This window comes from Myxocyprinus asiaticus, chromosome 46, assembly GCF_019703515.2.
Source record: "Myxocyprinus asiaticus isolate MX2 ecotype Aquarium Trade chromosome 46, UBuf_Myxa_2, whole genome shotgun sequence".
Classification (NCBI taxonomy): domain Eukaryota; kingdom Metazoa; phylum Chordata; class Actinopteri; order Cypriniformes; family Catostomidae; genus Myxocyprinus; species Myxocyprinus asiaticus.
The window spans coordinates 16,359,226-16,376,432 of NC_059389.1; the positions used below are offsets into that span (position 1 = coordinate 16,359,226).

At 37.9% G+C, this 17,207-nt stretch overlaps 2 protein-coding genes across 6 annotated transcripts in view; one reads left to right on the forward strand and one right to left on the reverse strand.

The window, feature by feature from the left end:
• The window catches only part of LOC127435794 (mitochondrial inner membrane protease subunit 2), a 139,829-nt gene that overhangs the window by 28,653 nt on the left and 93,969 nt on the right, over positions 1-17,207 (reverse strand). The gene's annotated exons all lie outside the window — the stretch shown is intronic.
• Positions 3,101-15,182, forward strand: LOC127435793 (leucine-rich repeat neuronal protein 3-like). The gene is made up of 2 exons (XM_051689497.1): positions 3,101-3,360; positions 11,471-15,182. Exon 2 carries the CDS (start codon positions 11,823-11,825, stop codon positions 13,902-13,904), a length of 2,082 nt encoding a protein of 693 aa, XP_051545457.1. The 5' UTR covers positions 3,101-3,360; positions 11,471-11,822; the 3' UTR covers positions 13,905-15,182.

Consider the following 17,207-nt stretch of genomic DNA (forward strand, 5'->3'; position numbering starts at 1 on the left):
GCAGCCACAGAGCGAGGAAACGGCCTCCCGTCATCACCCGAGCCTCGAGGAACCGAGTCAGAGTCAAACGAAGGATGAACACACATTCTAGCTGCATCCTCATGCGATTCAAGTAAGAGGTTTATGTCTGGGCAGAGATAGAATATTATAGTGTGTTATTCTTGTGTATCAAGGTTATTGCTTGAACAGTTTACGGACCGCCGAGTCCGCTCATTGCTGCTAATAATACTCAAGGTATTACTGTAATGTACTGTTATCACGAATGAGATCTGCTGTATTGTAGTTCAACCACATTGGACTGTTGTGTATTTCCGCCACACTGAGTTTATCCATTAAAGAACCAAAGACCGCGGAACGGTTTACGAGCCGTCCACCGCGTCTCTGAGTGATAAACTAACAGCTGCTTTCTCTCCCACGATCGCGAAACCGGCTTTGTGCCACCACTTTATTCTCTCTCTCTCGTACTAACCACACACGTGACCCCTCACAAACATTCTCGCACACACTTTTGGCTAGTAGGTAACTTTGTGATAAAGCTCAGCTTTGTCCCTAAGTTATCGTACAAGTGGAGACACGCAGTAAATTGGCAGACGCCATTTACCGGCTTCTCTCCGCCCACATTCGCGGCCATATTCTCTGGCCGGAAATCTCGCGTGACGTACTCTCCACGAGAGTCACGTCCGCCATTTTGTGTGCGTCACTCCTTACACACACACACACACACACACACACACACACACACACACACGCATTCTCGCTCTCTCTCACACACACACACCTTCCTCTCATGTGTTATAGAATTATTTTGGTTACCATATCTAATAATGTCACTGTTTAGCTTGTAGTTAGAAGTTGGAAGTTTTGTATTGCATTGTATTGATTAGTAATTGATATTACTGCATAAATAAATTTTGTTATATTTCAAAGAGAAGTGTTTTGGTTTGTTTTGCATACACCTGTGTCAAATGCTGGCAGGAGATGTCAGTGCTCAGATTCAAGCCTTCATTGTTTCCTTTTGAATGTCGATTTTCTTAAGAGAACAATCTAATATTGAGACTGTTATACTGTCTGGTAATTAGTCCTTGATTCCAGGGTGGTGCCCCGGCGATATTAATCCTTATTAATATTCTTTTGATTTTGATAATTGATAATTATCTTTGATGATTGTTGAATTTGAAGGATCAATAAGCTAGTGTTAATTCTAATCAATGTTCCATTGATTTTAATAATTAATGATTGTCTTTGATAATAATTGATATTCTATTGAATTTGATGGTTATCTTTGATTGTTGATGTGAAGGATTAAAAGAGCTAACATTGATTCAAATCAATGTTCTATTGATTTTAATAATTGATAATTATCTTTGATAATTATTAATTATGGCTCATAACCAAACCCGCTCCTGAACGTAGCGCACTACATTTACCGGAGCCCTGTATGAGGCTTTAATGAGTTAGATTCTAGATATTTAATGAGTTAGATATTTAATTTAAATATTAAATAATAACTGAAGAAATAATTATTAATTATTTCTGATAGTAACACTGATCTAAACAACCAGTAGAACCTACATGTTCTTCATCTCATATTTGCTTTTTATGACACTATCGGTTAAGTTTAGGTTTAGGGTTGGAAAATAGGCTTTGTCGATTTAAAACTCAATAGATTATTAACCTTAAAGTCCTCATCTGTGTTTCATCTCATATTAATTATTAACCTTAAAAACCTAATCTGTTTGTCATCTCATATTTTCTTTTTATGACACTATCAATTAAGTTTAGGGTAGTTTTTTTTTTTCTCCCCTTTTTCTCCCCAATTTGGAATGCCCAATTCCCAATGCGGTCTAAGTCCTCGTGGTGGCGTAGTGACTCGCCTCAATCCGGGTGGCGGAGGATGAATCTCAGTTGCCTCCGCGTCTGAGACCGTCAACCCGCGCATCTTATCACGTGGCTTGTTGAGCACGTTTTAAAATTAAAGCTAAGGTTTGTTATTTCTGCGCAACTACAAAGTCAAAACAAAACAAAGTGATAGCTCTGCCCCCAACTGACGCCATTGGCTGAGTAACGTTGTTGGGGCTGGTCTAAGTGGGTCTTTCAAAACAAACGGAGCAATTTTTATAGTTTCACAGAAAGAGAAAATTAACCTATGAATGACTTCCTTATAGTTGTCTCTGCATATTAAGCTGGGATAGGAGAAAGTATTTTAACATAGAAAAAGTTACATACTTCAGCTTTAACCTTAAAAACCTCATCTTTTTGGGAGAATATTTAACTCCCTTTTAGCGCCACACAGTGGACATTTCACCTCGGAACTGCCATGATATGTGAAATGAATCATGTGATGTCATTTTGCAAAAATGTCGCCAGTCACGTCATGAGATTAGGCTGACTTTTTTGGAGGGGTTATCTGGGACTTCAGAAATGGATTAGATCTTGCAGTTTTGGGCAAAAAGGAAACTTTAGATAGTGACAGAGAATGTTTACTGAAGTAAACACAAGTAACTTTATGTAGTTTTGGAATAAGATACCTTGACATCTTATAGTAGTACTATAGGTTAAATGTATTTGGCCATGCAAAGAGTTTTGGCCAAACCAGAAAAAGGCAAAAAGCCCCCCCTCCAAAAAATATTATGCTCAACTGTCTAGAAATAATAAAGAGAAAAATGCCTCACTAAAAAGTTTCAAAAACATTCAGCATTCAGTACAAGTATGCCTCTAGTCTGCTTCATCTAAATATTCAACAGTGCCTTGATAACTCCATCTTTATCAGAGACATGTCCTCACGCAATGCACCGAAACTACAAATAGAGATTATGGCAACAAGGCAAAGATTGAGAGAGAGAGAGAGAGAGAGATGTGTGTGTGGAGGAGAGAGTGGAAGTATAAAAATAAAGAGGGGGGACGCTATAAGGGGAGGGATACAGTAGCCCTGCCCCTTATTCCTCCCCCTTTCAGCTCAAAATTGCATGAGGGAGCTCTCTGACAGCTGACAGCCCCGCTCACCCAATCAGCTTGCAGCAAACGTGTGAACGATGGGCAGCAATTTGCCTGTCCCCAGGGAGACTGGGTGGAGTGTGTGCGCACCAGCATGTGTGAATCATTGGAAGCACAGCACAGACAGTGGTGTGTCAGTGTTGGATGGGATACATTCTTCTCTCCTAAGTCTGTGGTGCTTTCAGGATCTCTTCTAGTAGAACATGTTAGAACTGCATGGAGAGAATTACACCATCCATCACTCTCTTTCTGTTCTATAAATCTGACTTGGATCTAAATCTAGATAATTACAAGAGCTTGAATACAGCTTGCAATTGAGGAAAGGAATACATTATGTGTTTCAAACAAGGAGGATCATTATCTCCGGTAAGTGCTGCTCTCTCTCTAAAATGACTCATGTGCTTTCTGTGTGATGGGGTATTTTAATAGCATGGCAATGCAGAGGTCTCTTAGGCGAGTTTACGCTTTCTCTTAAGATGCTGTTAAGAAATAAAGAGTATTGCTTTTAAATGTATTCTCTTTTTCATCTTTTTTTTACTGTGCTATTCTATTTGATTAGAACGTGCTGCAGATCTGTGTTTAAGAAATGCCGTAATGTAGCGCAGTGACTCTACAGGTATCAGGGGAAGGAATGATAACTGTAAATTCAATAATTTTATGGGGGTAATCGGGGGAAATGATTGATTTTGGCTAGCCAAGTTACTGCAAGGGATTTTGGAGACAAATATATAACTGCGAAAGCAAAGCTGATCACCATGAAAAGCTGATCACCAATGCAGAAGCTTAACAGGAATTGCAGTTATGGCCAGTTTGAATTTGTTTGGTATTTTATTGTCTTATTTAAATCCAAGTGCGGCACCTTTATTCTTTAACCAATTTAAGAATATGTATATTAATATATTTTAGTAAACTGCTTAAAAGGATAGTTCACCCAAAATAAAAAATACAATCATTCTTCTGTGCAAACTCAAAAGGAGATGTTATGTAGAATGTAAGGGACTGACAACCTCAGTCCCCATTCACTTTTATTGTATATGAAAAAAGCACCATCAACATTCTTCAAAATTTATCCTTTTCTGTTCAACAGAAAAAAAAAAAAAGTCAACACATTTGGAGTCAAATGAGGGTTAGTAAAAGATTACAGACTATTCATTTTGGGTGAACTATCCCTTTAAAAGGCTTAATAAAATGTATCAAAATGTAGATATTTGATGAATGTTTCATAAATCACGGAAAACTGAGGATTCAGGCAGCAACTATCACCAAAACTACATGCATTTAAACAACAAACTTGAAGGAGCTCACAAGGATGCTAACTCAACTTTATATTAATGCTAAAATGACTCTTTAGGATGATTTCTGGTACATAAGCAGTGTTTGTGCAGTTTGTGCTTTATCAACCCTGCTATCATAACGGTCACATGCACTCTGCTGTGACTGTATATAACAATGTTTGTCACTGTAGATGCCAAACTCTACAGTGAATATTTGAAATGCAAGCTAATTCAACACCATTTTGGAGGGGACCTCGGGCTGTACTACACAACCACTTCAACTCCATAATCCTATTTTATCCATTTAGCCATGTCGATTTCAGATTTGATCTAATTTAGAACACTGAAATTGTTACATCTTAGTTTAAGACTTAAGATTGGAAGTTTCTTTAATACAGCTCCTAACCCTGCAGCCTAAAACAAAATGAAATAAAACAAATCTTATTCTACAAACTGAATGAAATATCATCTTCCTTCCCAGCAAGCTATATTATTTAGGATAGTCAGAAAGAACGTGATGCAGTATCAAAAACAAAACTGGCCATTTTTGTGCTATAATAATTAATACAACTGTTTGATTAAGGACTTTATGTAATTTTGGAATACGATACTTTGGCATCCTATAATAGTATGTTAACTCTAATTTAAATGCATTTGCCCTACTGCAGTACAAATTATGTTGCACTATTAATGGGATAGTTTACCCAAACATAAAAAAAGAAAATTCTGTCATCATTAACTAGCCCTCATGTTGTTCCAAACCTGTATGACTTTCTTTCTTCCATGGAACACAAAAGGAGACAGGCAGAATGTTAGTCTCAGTCACCACTTACTGATACAGTGAGAGTGAATGGTGGGGCAGCCTGTAAGGCTGCATAACGTTCTGCATAACATCTCCTTTTGTGCTCCACAGAAGAAATCATAAGGATCATAAGGGTGCGACCTAAGGATAAATACATTTTTGGGTGAACGAACCCTTTAAAGTACTATATGCATTCACAAAGATTTCATTTTTTTTTTTCGGAATCAAAGCTACTTTTATGTTTTGCTGAAGATGCAGTAAAGATTTATGGAAGAGTTTTTTGCCAGCTGCAATGTGGGGCATATTTTTTAATCTCTTTTCCACCAAGTCCTTAGAATATAATTTGATTAATCTTAAAATAGTATATTCATCAGTTGCCATAGAAATAAGGGAAACAAGAGAAGGTAAGTCAAATCAGGTAAAAGGATGAATAATGGACTGATATTTGTTATATTTATGTACAGTATGAATAATGTGTGGGTGAAAAAAGAGATGAGAGAGGTAAAAATCAATAAGGACAATGGGGAAAAAATTATAACGTGTCTTAAGACAGGGCGGAAGAATATGCAACAGAAGTAGCTGATATATCTATTGGGCTTCTGTCAGCAGCACTGAAACGTAATTAATTTTTTTCGTGCAGTGTGTTCGGCAGCAGTGCGGAGCAGGTGAGAGCTGGAGGACTATATAACACACACTCTGCTGGCGCCCATGTCAGCCTTTGCGATAGGAAACAATACTAATAAATTACAACGTGGTGGGGAATCCTTCAGCTTTGTCACACACAGTCATGCCGAGCTTATAACATAAGTATTATAAATCAAGCTTATAACATACAGTATGTAATAAACTTATTGTATACTATGCAAATAGAATAGAGCAGGACAGAACATAATATAATATAACAGAATTGAAAACAACAGAATATAATTGAACATAATTAAACAGAACAGATTTAAAGAGGACAAAGCAGAATAGAACAAAATGAGCAGAACAGAATAGAATCAAACAATAAAATGGAATAGAATAGAATTAAATAGAATGGTTCAGAACAGAACGGAATATAATCGATTAAAAATGAACAAAATGAACAGAACTAAATAGGACAGAACAGAATAGAACAGGAAAAAATAGAATTGAACAGGATAGAATAGAATAAAACCATTTAGAATAAAATATAACAGAATAGAATAGAATAAAATAGGACAGAACAGAACAGGAGAGAATAGAAAGTAGTACAAAATTAGAATATAGAACAAAATTATCAAAACAGAATAGAACAGAACAGGAGAGAATAGGATGGTATATACTAGAATTGAGTAGAACAGAAAAAAACAACAAAACATAATGAGCAGAACAGAATAGAATAGGGCAGGGCAGAACAGGATATAATTTTGTTTTTAGAACAGAACAGAACAAAACAGAATAGGAGAGAAGAGAAGATAAGAGAACAGAACATGAGAAGAGAACAGAATAACATAGGACTAAACAGAACAGGAGAGAATAGAACAGAAGTATAGAAGAATTGAATAGAACAGGAAAAAAAAAAACAGAAAACAAAATGAGCAGAACAAAGTAGAACAGGAGAGAAGAGTAGTATATAGAAGATTTGAATAGAATCGGGAAAAAACCCAACAAAACAAAATGAGAAGAACAGAACAGAACGGAAATCTTACAAAGTATCTTAAAAAATATTTTCTAAATATCAACCAGGCATTTCTACAGTGATTACTAGTTGTACAAGTGCAGTATAATACTGGAAAAGTCTAATTCAAAGACTGTAAGAAGATATGAATAAATCATCACAGAAACCAAAGCTGAAGGGAAAATGAAAGACAGCCGACACGTTCCAAAAATGAATATTTGAACTATTACAGCAAAATAGAAGTGGACCTCAACCCACACAGGTGCTTTCAACTGAACGCAAATGGTCAAGGGCTAAAAGTATAATCCATTAACTTCACCATTTTTGCCTGGCACCTGAGCATCTGCTGGTGTGTTTTTAAGAGTTCTGCCCACGGCACACATTTTAGCTCTTACTTTCACTCGACTTGTGGTATGAAACCATACCCGAGCTCCGCTCAGATCCACTCCCCACCCAAAATAAAAAACAGAGGTGAAGGTGTTTCACATTCTGCGCAATGCCATCATAATGTGACAAGATGTCAATTCAAATTCGTGATGTCTCCCTGCGCTCGCTTCACTACACGCGCGCTGCACTGCTGCCAAGGTACGGCGAGATTTTTGCTCACTCTAGCCTTGTGAATAAAACATTGCTTTGCAGTGCCACTTTATTTGGTATCTGTTGCATTAGACGAGTGGATGGAATCAAGTGTGTGTGTGTTTTATTTTCATGAGTACTTTTCTCTAAATCAGGCAAACCATAAATATTTCAGGTAAAGTGGTTGGACTTCAGGAGAGGACTGGTCGTCAACAAAAATCTGTGATTGACGCGGATAGGGAGAGGAACTGCTTTTGTTGTTGTTCATACAAAAACAGTGATGTCCTCTACAAATACTCCCTTAGGGCCAAAGTATACTTGGTAGAGACAAAAAAGGCATGTAAAAATTTTACATGAAATTAACTTTTTTCTTTATTGCAACGTGCCTGGTTATGACATCATATAAAAATGAACTCTCTTTTTATGGAATTTTTTGTTGTTGCAAAATTTCACTTCCACTACTTTATTTCATAAACCATAAATTAAAAGAACCGTTCAGCCAAAAACAACAACATGTGGCTGATGAAAGAATTTTCACTTTAATTAATGATAAAAGTGTGTCATAATATAACTTTAATTTATATTTTGTCAAACTACTGTGCATATGCTTGAGCATAAGTCTTTGGAAATTATGCATTAGACAACTCATGATAAAATGATGCAAGTTAACTGGGCAAAAACAGGTTGCCCTTTTCACCTATGTAGTTATAGAAGCACTCTGCATAATTAAGTGCTGCATTTCACCAATCTATTCCATTTACAACATGCATGGAGAGATTCACCCCACAACTCAAATCCCTATTTGAACTAATGAAGTGAGCACAACACTCATGAAGCATACCTGAGGACTCTCTCAATCCTACTCTCTCAGTTAAAAAAGGACATACATGAACAAATCAAATTAGTGTATGTGGGCATCTATAGAGCAAAGCTCTCACCAGAAAATAACCAGAAATGGGAGAGATGGAGAGAGCAAGTAAGATGTGTGTGTGTGTGTGTGTGTGTGTTTCACTACTTGTTCACACTTATGTTCCATTCAGAGCATTTGTGGCGCACTTGTCATAGCAACAAAGAGTTGGTTAATGCATGTTTTCTAATGATAATAGCAGTTTGTCATCAGTTAAAGAAATATTCTGGGTTGAAAACAAGTTAAGCTCAATCGACAGCATTTGTGGTGTAATACTGATTACTACAAAAAATTATTTCAACTTGTCCCTCCTTTTCTTAAAAACAAAATATGAGTTCCAGTGAGGCACTTACAATGAAGTAAATGGGGCCAATCTACAAACTAAAATACTCACTGTTTCAAAAGTATAGCCATAAGACTTAAACAATATGCGTGTTAATATGATTTTAGTGTGAAATAGCGAACTAACCTTTTCTGCGTTAAGTTCAATCCAATTTTACAACTTTGTTGCCATGATGACATACTGTAATGCTGTAAACCCTAAGACCCTAAAACGATCGTAAAAACAAGGATTTAAACAACTTTACAGCTTAAATAATATACAAGTTGTAATAGAAGATTTAATGAGAGTGCTTTTATAAAATTTAAGCTTCATATTTCTTCTTTTGAGCCCTCCAAACATTGTACTGATTCACTACAATTCTGAATGCCTCACTTTTACCTTGATTTTAAAAAAAGATTATTTTTTAAAGAAAAGGAGGAATGAGTCGAAATTATTTTTTGTGGTAATCAACATTGTCACAAATGCTGTTGCTTGAGGTTAACTTGTATTGAACCCAAATATTCCTTTAAATTAATAATTTTGTCATCATTTAATCACCCTTATGTTCTTCCAAACCCACATTACATTTTTTTCCCCCATATAATGGAAGTAAACATTGCTATCAAACAGTGCCACATTTGATTTAAAAGCTACAGCAGAGGGGGACATTTTTGGAACAACTTTATTTTAGGTGTCTTTTACTGAACTTAAGCAGCACATTGATACAATGTGCTTATGTACATACTGTACATGTTGTTGCATTGTACTTACATTTAAAGTACCTCCATTCAATTACATCTGTAGTTACACTTTTTACCTTACCCCTACATTTTGGTCTGTTCCTCACACAAAGCCACTGTATGGCTTCATACAGTAAGAGTCATATGAAGTACTTTTATAAAAAAAAAAAAAAAATCATTTTGGTGCTCAACAGCCCCAGTCCCCATTCACTTTCAGTATATGGAAAACAGAGGCAAGTACATTCTTCAACATTTCTCCTTTTGTGTTACACAGAAGTAATACAGGTTTGAAATGACATGAGGGTGAGTAAATGATGACAGAGTTTTCATTTTTGAGTGAAATAACTACAGCATTAATCAGCTTCAGAAATAAGCTGACAACCTCATAATTTCTACAGAGTCAGTGGGATGAATAGTGATCTTTGCACAATCCTGGTAAAAATGGGATACAGGACCAAACAGATGGCTATGCAAGGAAAAAGGGAAAAAAAATTTGACTCGCTGCCATAGTCGGACTAACATAAGCACACTGTCCTACAGGGGTTCTTTGCAAATCTGTTCCTATAGTGATACTGACAGCTTAATCTAGCACTGCCAGGAGGCACCGAGCTTTCTGTCCCCAAGGCTGCGAATTAATCATAATTTCAACATGTAAACTAACATCTTACAAGGACGAACCCATTAAATGTGAAATAAAACTAAATATTACCAAAAATGTGCTGATTTTACAAAAGAATCTTGAGCGACGATGCTACTTTAGTGCATTTTTTTGAGGTTGCTTTTAAGTTTTTTGTGCAGTCACTTACTAGCAAAAACTCCCATCCTAAAGTCTCTGTGATATTCTGGTCCCAAGATATGTCTTGGGTCCCTCCTTCAATTTAAGCCTATGGGATTCTTTTGCCTGTTTTATTATCAGGTAGACAAAAAATAATTGCTTAGAAAAGTCAACACCTCTCCTTAACTAGTCACATTATTTGAGGTATCACTCACATGACAAATACGGTGCAGGACAATTTATGCGCTGAAGCTGTTATGGGCGTTGCACCAGTTATTCTACAATTCCTCCTGTGCTTTGTACGCCTGATTAGCCATCACTATATAAAAGGTTAGAGAGCATCCGACTGCTGTGGGATAACAAGTAGTTATGCCACCACAATTGCTCAAGCAAACATTTTATGCACAAAGAGATGCTCACTGTGTAAAACACTTCAAATATAATTTTAGTCAGCCATACAAAAGATGCAAAACAAAGAGGCTGAGTTCACAGACACATTTTTAAATGTCTTAATTAACTTACTGCGCCCACTAGCAGCTGCCATTGTGAGACAAAATACAGTGGTTATTGCCAAACCCTTTGGGATGGCACTTTAGTTTGGAATAATTGCCCCTCTGTGTATTTAGCTGGCTTTAATGTCTATTTATGTGACAATAAAAACCAATGTTAGCAATGCCCTTGGTATACTTGGATAACACATTCAAAAGAAATGGAAAACCCATATTAAACATGTTATGTATGACAGTAATTACAGTTGTTATATTGAATTCTGTGTAAATGTGCTTAAAATTAGTTATTATATTTGCAACGCATCATATCAGGGGAATGAAAACATGTTACAATAGATTTAAGTTACTGGCTACTCAGTTAACATTTATGCATTTGGCAGATGCTTTTATCCAAAGCAACTTAGTGCATTCAAGGCATACATTTTTATTTGTATTTATTTTTTTTATCACTTTGTGTGTTCTCTGGGAATCAAACCCATGACCTTGGCATTGCTAGTGCCATGCTCTTCCAGTTGAGCTACAGGAACACTATTATACTGATGCTCAATATACGTGCAAGAAGCAAGCTTTTGTGTATTATATTAGTGATATTGCATAAAACATACACTTCTGTTATGAAGTACTGAGTCAGAACTGACTTGATCTATGCAAATTTTCTTAATACCTGCCCTCTTACACATAAAATCCTCTGGACATTTTAATATACTGCAAGAGCAGTCGCAATGGTCACACGATATATGCGTGAATGGTGAGCATATGAGGTCAAACCGGCAATATTGTATTATTTTATGGCACAAAAAGAAATAATACCTTCACTCAGAGCACCTAAATATACAGTATATTCATGTTCCTAAATGCCAATATGGCTCTTCTTGATGCTAATATGGCACTGTATTCATTACCTCTCTCTTGTCTCTTATTCTCCGCAGATGGAAGTGACGAGTGTGATTGATTGAACATAATAACGATGGCAGACAAGTGGTCCATCTCCCACAGAAACCTGAGGAGCTCACCCTGCAAATTTCCTATGTCCCAGCTTCCATTCCCCTAAGGATACCCTGACCTTCACATATGCAGCCTGCATGACAACCCCACACAGGGTAAATTAAAAGGTTGCTACTCTCTGCCAAGGACAATAGGCGAAGTCGTTGCTTTGGGAGATTTGCCATCAGCAGAAATACACCCTTTTGTCATAACAAATGATTTCGTGTTTGTGAATTTAACGTCTCTAACGCCAGACCCCATAAGGACCAATTACTAGCCGAAGAGAGCAAGACCAAGATGAAAGACTTGCTGTTTACAGTTTGCTTGCTGGCAGGACTTGCGCTGACAAACTCAGTTCAGACCTCCGAGTGGAGGGTTGTCTGCCTCAAGCTGTGCAAATGTGAAGTCCGACCATGGTTTTCTCCCTCATCCATGTATAATGAGGCTCCGACTGTGGACTGCAATGATCTAGGACTTCTGTCTCTGCCGGAGAGGTTGCCCTCAGACACGCAAGTACTTCTATTACAGGCCAACAACATTGCAAAGATCGGCAGTCCCTTGGATTACTTGGTAAACCTAACAGAAGTAGACCTATCTCGAAACAATATATCTTCGTTGAGCGACATCTATCTAGGTCACCTTCCACAACTTCTGTCTTTGCACCTAGAGGAGAACTGGCAAAACAGCCTTTTCGATAATTGCCTTGCACACTTTCCAAACCTTCAGGAGCTCTACATTAACCATAACCTGCTCTCCTTGATCAGTGCAGAGGCTTTCAAAGGGCTTAACAAACTCCTGAGGCTCCACCTTAATTCAAACCAACTGAGGGCCATAAGAACAGAGTGGTTCCGTGATCTTTCCCAGTTAGAAATCTTGATGATAGGGGAGAATCCAATTGCCAGAATTCAAGACTTGAATTTCAAGCCCCTTATCAGCCTCCGCAGTCTTGTGCTGACTAGAATGAACCTCACGGAAATCCCTGACAGTGCCCTCGTTGGCCTTGATAAGCTGGAGAGCTTATCGTTCTACGATAACATGTTCCCGAAAGTACCTCAAGCTGCTATTAGACAAGTGCGGAACCTCAAGTTTCTGGATCTTAACAAGAATCCCATTGAGAGGATCCAAAGAGGGGACTTTGTGGACATGATCCATCTAAAAGAACTAGGCATTAACAGCATGCCAGATTTAGTTTCGATTGACAGCTTTGCCGTACATAACCTTCCAGAATTGACCAAAATTGAAGCGACAAACAATCCCAGACTTTCCTACATCCATCCGAATGCTTTCTCTAAACTTCCCAGACTTGAGTCCCTAATGCTCAACAGCAATGCACTCAGGGCCCTTCATCGCATCACGGTGGAGTCCCTGCCTAACCTGCAGCAAGTGAGCATGCACTCCAACCCCATTTACTGTGACTGTGTCATCCGCTGGATCAATATGAACAAGACCAAAGTCCGCTTCATGGAGCCGGATGCACTTTTTTGTTCAGGGCCATTAGAGTTTCAAGGTCGTCTTGTCAGGCACATACACTTCCGTGAGATGGCGGATATCTGTCTGCCACTGATTTCACCAGAGAGCCTTCCCAATCAGGTCAACACGGATAGCGGTCGTTTGGTATCTATGCACTGCAGGGCGTTTGCAGATCCTGAGCCTGAAATCTATTGGGTCACACCCTCGGGAGAGAAGATCTTACCACAAATAGTTTCCAACAAGTTTTACCTGCACCCAGAAGGGACATTTGACATTTATGACATCTCAGAGGAGGAGGCTGGGCAGTATACCTGTGTGGCTCAAAATCTCATTGGCTCAGACATGAGGTCAGTCTTGGTCATAGTAAAAGGGTACTATCCGGTGCTAACAAATGAACCTCTACATGTACAAGTGAAAGGGACCGAGCCACATTCTGTTAAGATTTCTTGGGTACCACCCAAGGGAAGCCTTGTGTCAAAAATTAAGTGGTCAACCATGTCAAACCGTCCGTCCTTGCAGTTCACAGCCCATGTGTTGTCTGATGTAAAGACCTTCAACCTGACACAACTACATCCACTGACGCAGTACGAGGTATGTGTGGAAATGACACACCTGAAAAGCAGACATTTGAAGAAATGCTTGAACGTCAGCACCACAGATGACTCTGTTTCAAAAGGAAAAACTGACAATAAAATGTATGTTTTAATCACCATCACAGCACTGCTTCTGATTGTATCTGCAGTGGCCTGTTCATTCATCTACATGTCACGGAGGAGTGATCACCTGTACAGGAAATTAAGATATAAGCAGTCTGAGATACTACCTTCTCACATTAAGCCGATGTGGGGGTCGAGAGTTAAAGCCAATTATTCAGCCAATGAAACAGACTTGACAAAAGACTCCATTTGAGAATGCAAAAGTTTGTGTTGCAGTGGACACACGACTGTGACTAATACCTCTTTCAATCTGATCCTGACTCACCCAGCTGGATCATTATTAAATGGATTCAGTATGGTTTGTGGTCCGAGACATTTCCTGTTAAATCTGACATTGATTGCCAAAAGCCACTAATTGTTTAAATGTCACACTTCACTGGGGAGCATGAGGAGAAATGCTATTTCATGCAGGATCAAAGAACAGCACATGAAAGTTTGTCCCTGACTGTTTACACAGAGTGCAAAGCCTCAGTGGCCAAGTCTTTTTTATTGTGGGCTTGTAGCAACACTACTTGTGCTGTGTCATAGGTAAAATAAACAATGTCAAGTTTTTGATGGACTACGCTTTGTAGAATAGATCATAATAGTACACATGTACAACACTTTGTGATAAAACACATTTATACAGAAAATGACAACTTGTTTTCATTACAAGTGTTTAACACTTTACAATGCCTTCATTTGGCTAATTACCCTGTCAGCTTAATGTCTAAATTAACAAGTGAGTAATTTGTGTAAAAAGAATAAATATACAGAGGAAAGATGTCAAGAAAGCAGCTTGATATTCTGAAAAACAATTAATTAATAGGAAATATTAAAACAAAATCAATTCAGGCACAGGTACTGTCTTCAGAATTTGGGTAACATATCTGACTGTTTGAAATTTTAGTGGAGCTTGATATATAATATGTATAATGAAAGAACACAATAGAAAACTTACTATTAAAGTTGAACAGTTGTCAGTCAGTTAAACTTGGGGTGGGTAAAAATATTGATTTCCATTCATTTGAACGATGAGAGGAAATCAATTGCAATTGCATCCAAATTTCACACTTTGCAACTAAAAATGTATATATTTGGCAACTGGCTGGTAAATGTTTAGATTACACTCACCACCGAATGAATTGTGTGGTATTATGGTGGAGTATTCAGCAGCAAGATCCTTTTTGTCAATTAATAATGTCTCTCTTAATACCATTTCTGTTCTTTACAGTCAATTGTTGATCAAAAACAACAAGAATTAAACATATAATTCTAATCAGGCATAGCACGGATGAAATAAAGCCTCTTTCGTTAATATGCAATTTAAAGACACTGTTTACAGAAATACAGGGTTTCCTTAAAGAGACGGTACCGGTTTTTAGCACGTGTTCAATAAATCAATTTAAATACCTGTAAATAGTACAAATTATGCAATTAAACAATAAACATATTCCAAAATATAATAAATGCAATATAATATCATATATATTGATTAAATACCTAGATTTGTTCATTTTTAAAAAGCTAAAATGTGACCAAAATGATGAAAAACAAATAAAATATAATCAGTAGCATTAAGCAAAAGCTAAATGTTTTGGTTACCAATGCTAATGTAGACCTTATTTGCAGACATATTTATATTTTGCACAATCGAAAGTTGTTACAGAGATAAAGTGATTAGTATTATGCTGATCATGTGATCCATGAAGGGCCGACCTGCCTTATGTACAGTGCATCCGGAAAGTATTCACAGTGCTTCATTTTTTCCACATTTTGTTATGTTACAGCTTATTCCAAAATGGTTTAAATTAATTATTTTCCTCAAAATTCTACAAACAATACCCCATAATGACAACGTGAAAGAAGTTTGTTTGAAATCTTTGCAAATTTATTAAAAATAAAAAGTGAAAAAAAAAAAAAATCACATGTACATAAGTATTTACAGCCTTTGCTCAATACTTTGCTGAAGCACCTTTGGCACCAATTACAGCCTCAAGTCTTTTTGAGTATGATGCTACAAGCTTGGCACACCTATTTTTGGGCAGTTTCTCCCATTCTTCTTTGCAGGACCTTTCAAGCTCCATCAGATTGGATGGGGAGCGTCGGTGCACAGCCATTTTCAGATCTCTCCAGAGATGTTCAATCGGGTTCAAGTCTGGGCTCTGGCTGGGCCACTCAAGGACATTCACAGTTGTCCCGGAGCCACTCCTTTGTTATCTTGGCTGTGTGCTTAGGGTCTTTGTCCTGTTGGAAGATGAACCTTCGCCCCAGTCTGAGGTTCAGAGCACTCTGAAGCAGGTTTTCATCAAGGATGTCTCTGTACATTGCTGCATTCATCTTTCCCTTGATCCTGACTAGTCTCCCAGTTCCTGCTGCTGAAAAACATCCCCAAAGCATGATGCTGCCACCACCATGCTTCACTGTAGGGATTGTATTGGCCAGGTGATGAGCGGTGCCTGGTTTCCTCCAGACATGACGCTTGCCATTCAGGCCAAAGAGTTCAATCTTTGTTTCTCATGGTCTGAGAGTCCTTCAGGTGCCTTCTGGCAAACTCCAGGTGGGCTGTCATGTGCCTTTTACTGAGAAGTGGCTTCTGTCTGGCCACTCTACAATACAGGCTTGACTGGTGGAGTGCTGCAAAGGTGGTTGTTCTTCTGGAAGGTTCTCCTCTCTCCACAGAGAAATGCTGGAGCTCTGTCAGAGTAACCATCGGGTTCTTGGTCACCTCCCTGACTAAGGCCCTTCTCCCCCAATCGCTCAGTTTGGCCAGGCGGCCAGCTATAGGAAGAGTCCTGGTGGTTCCAAACTTCTTCCATTTACGGATGATGGAGGCCACTGTGCTCATTGGAACCTTCAATGCTGCAGAAATTTTTCTGTACCCTTCCCCAGATCTGTGCCTCGATACAATCCTGTCTCGGAGGTCTACAGACAATTCCTTGGACTTCATGGCTTGGTTTGTGCTCTGACATGCACTGTTAACTGTGGGACCTTATATAGACAGGTGTGTGCCTTTCCAAATCATGTCCAATCAACTGAATTTACCACAGGTGGACTCCAATCAAGTTGTAGAAACATCTCAAGGATGATCAGTGGAAACAGGATGCACCTGAGCTCAATTTTGAGTGTCATGGCAAAGGCTGTGAATACTTATGTACATGTGATTTTTTCGTTTTTTATTTTTAATAAATTTGCAAAGATTTCAAACAAACTTCTTTCACATTGTCATTTTGGGGTATTGTTTGTAGAATTTTGAGGAAAATAATGAATTTAATCCATTTTGGAATAAGGCTGTAACATAACAAAATGTGGAAAAAGTGAAGCATTGTGAATACTTTCTGGATGCACTGTAAAACGACACAGCTTTTTCTACGCCATTTTCAAGGATATGACTGGAGTATTCATCTCATGTGAGAATACATAATTTTATACATATTCATGAAAACACTATCAATTTCTTTAGCTGAAACATGTCAAGCAACATGTTGTACATTGCCAAAAAATGCTGACCTATATC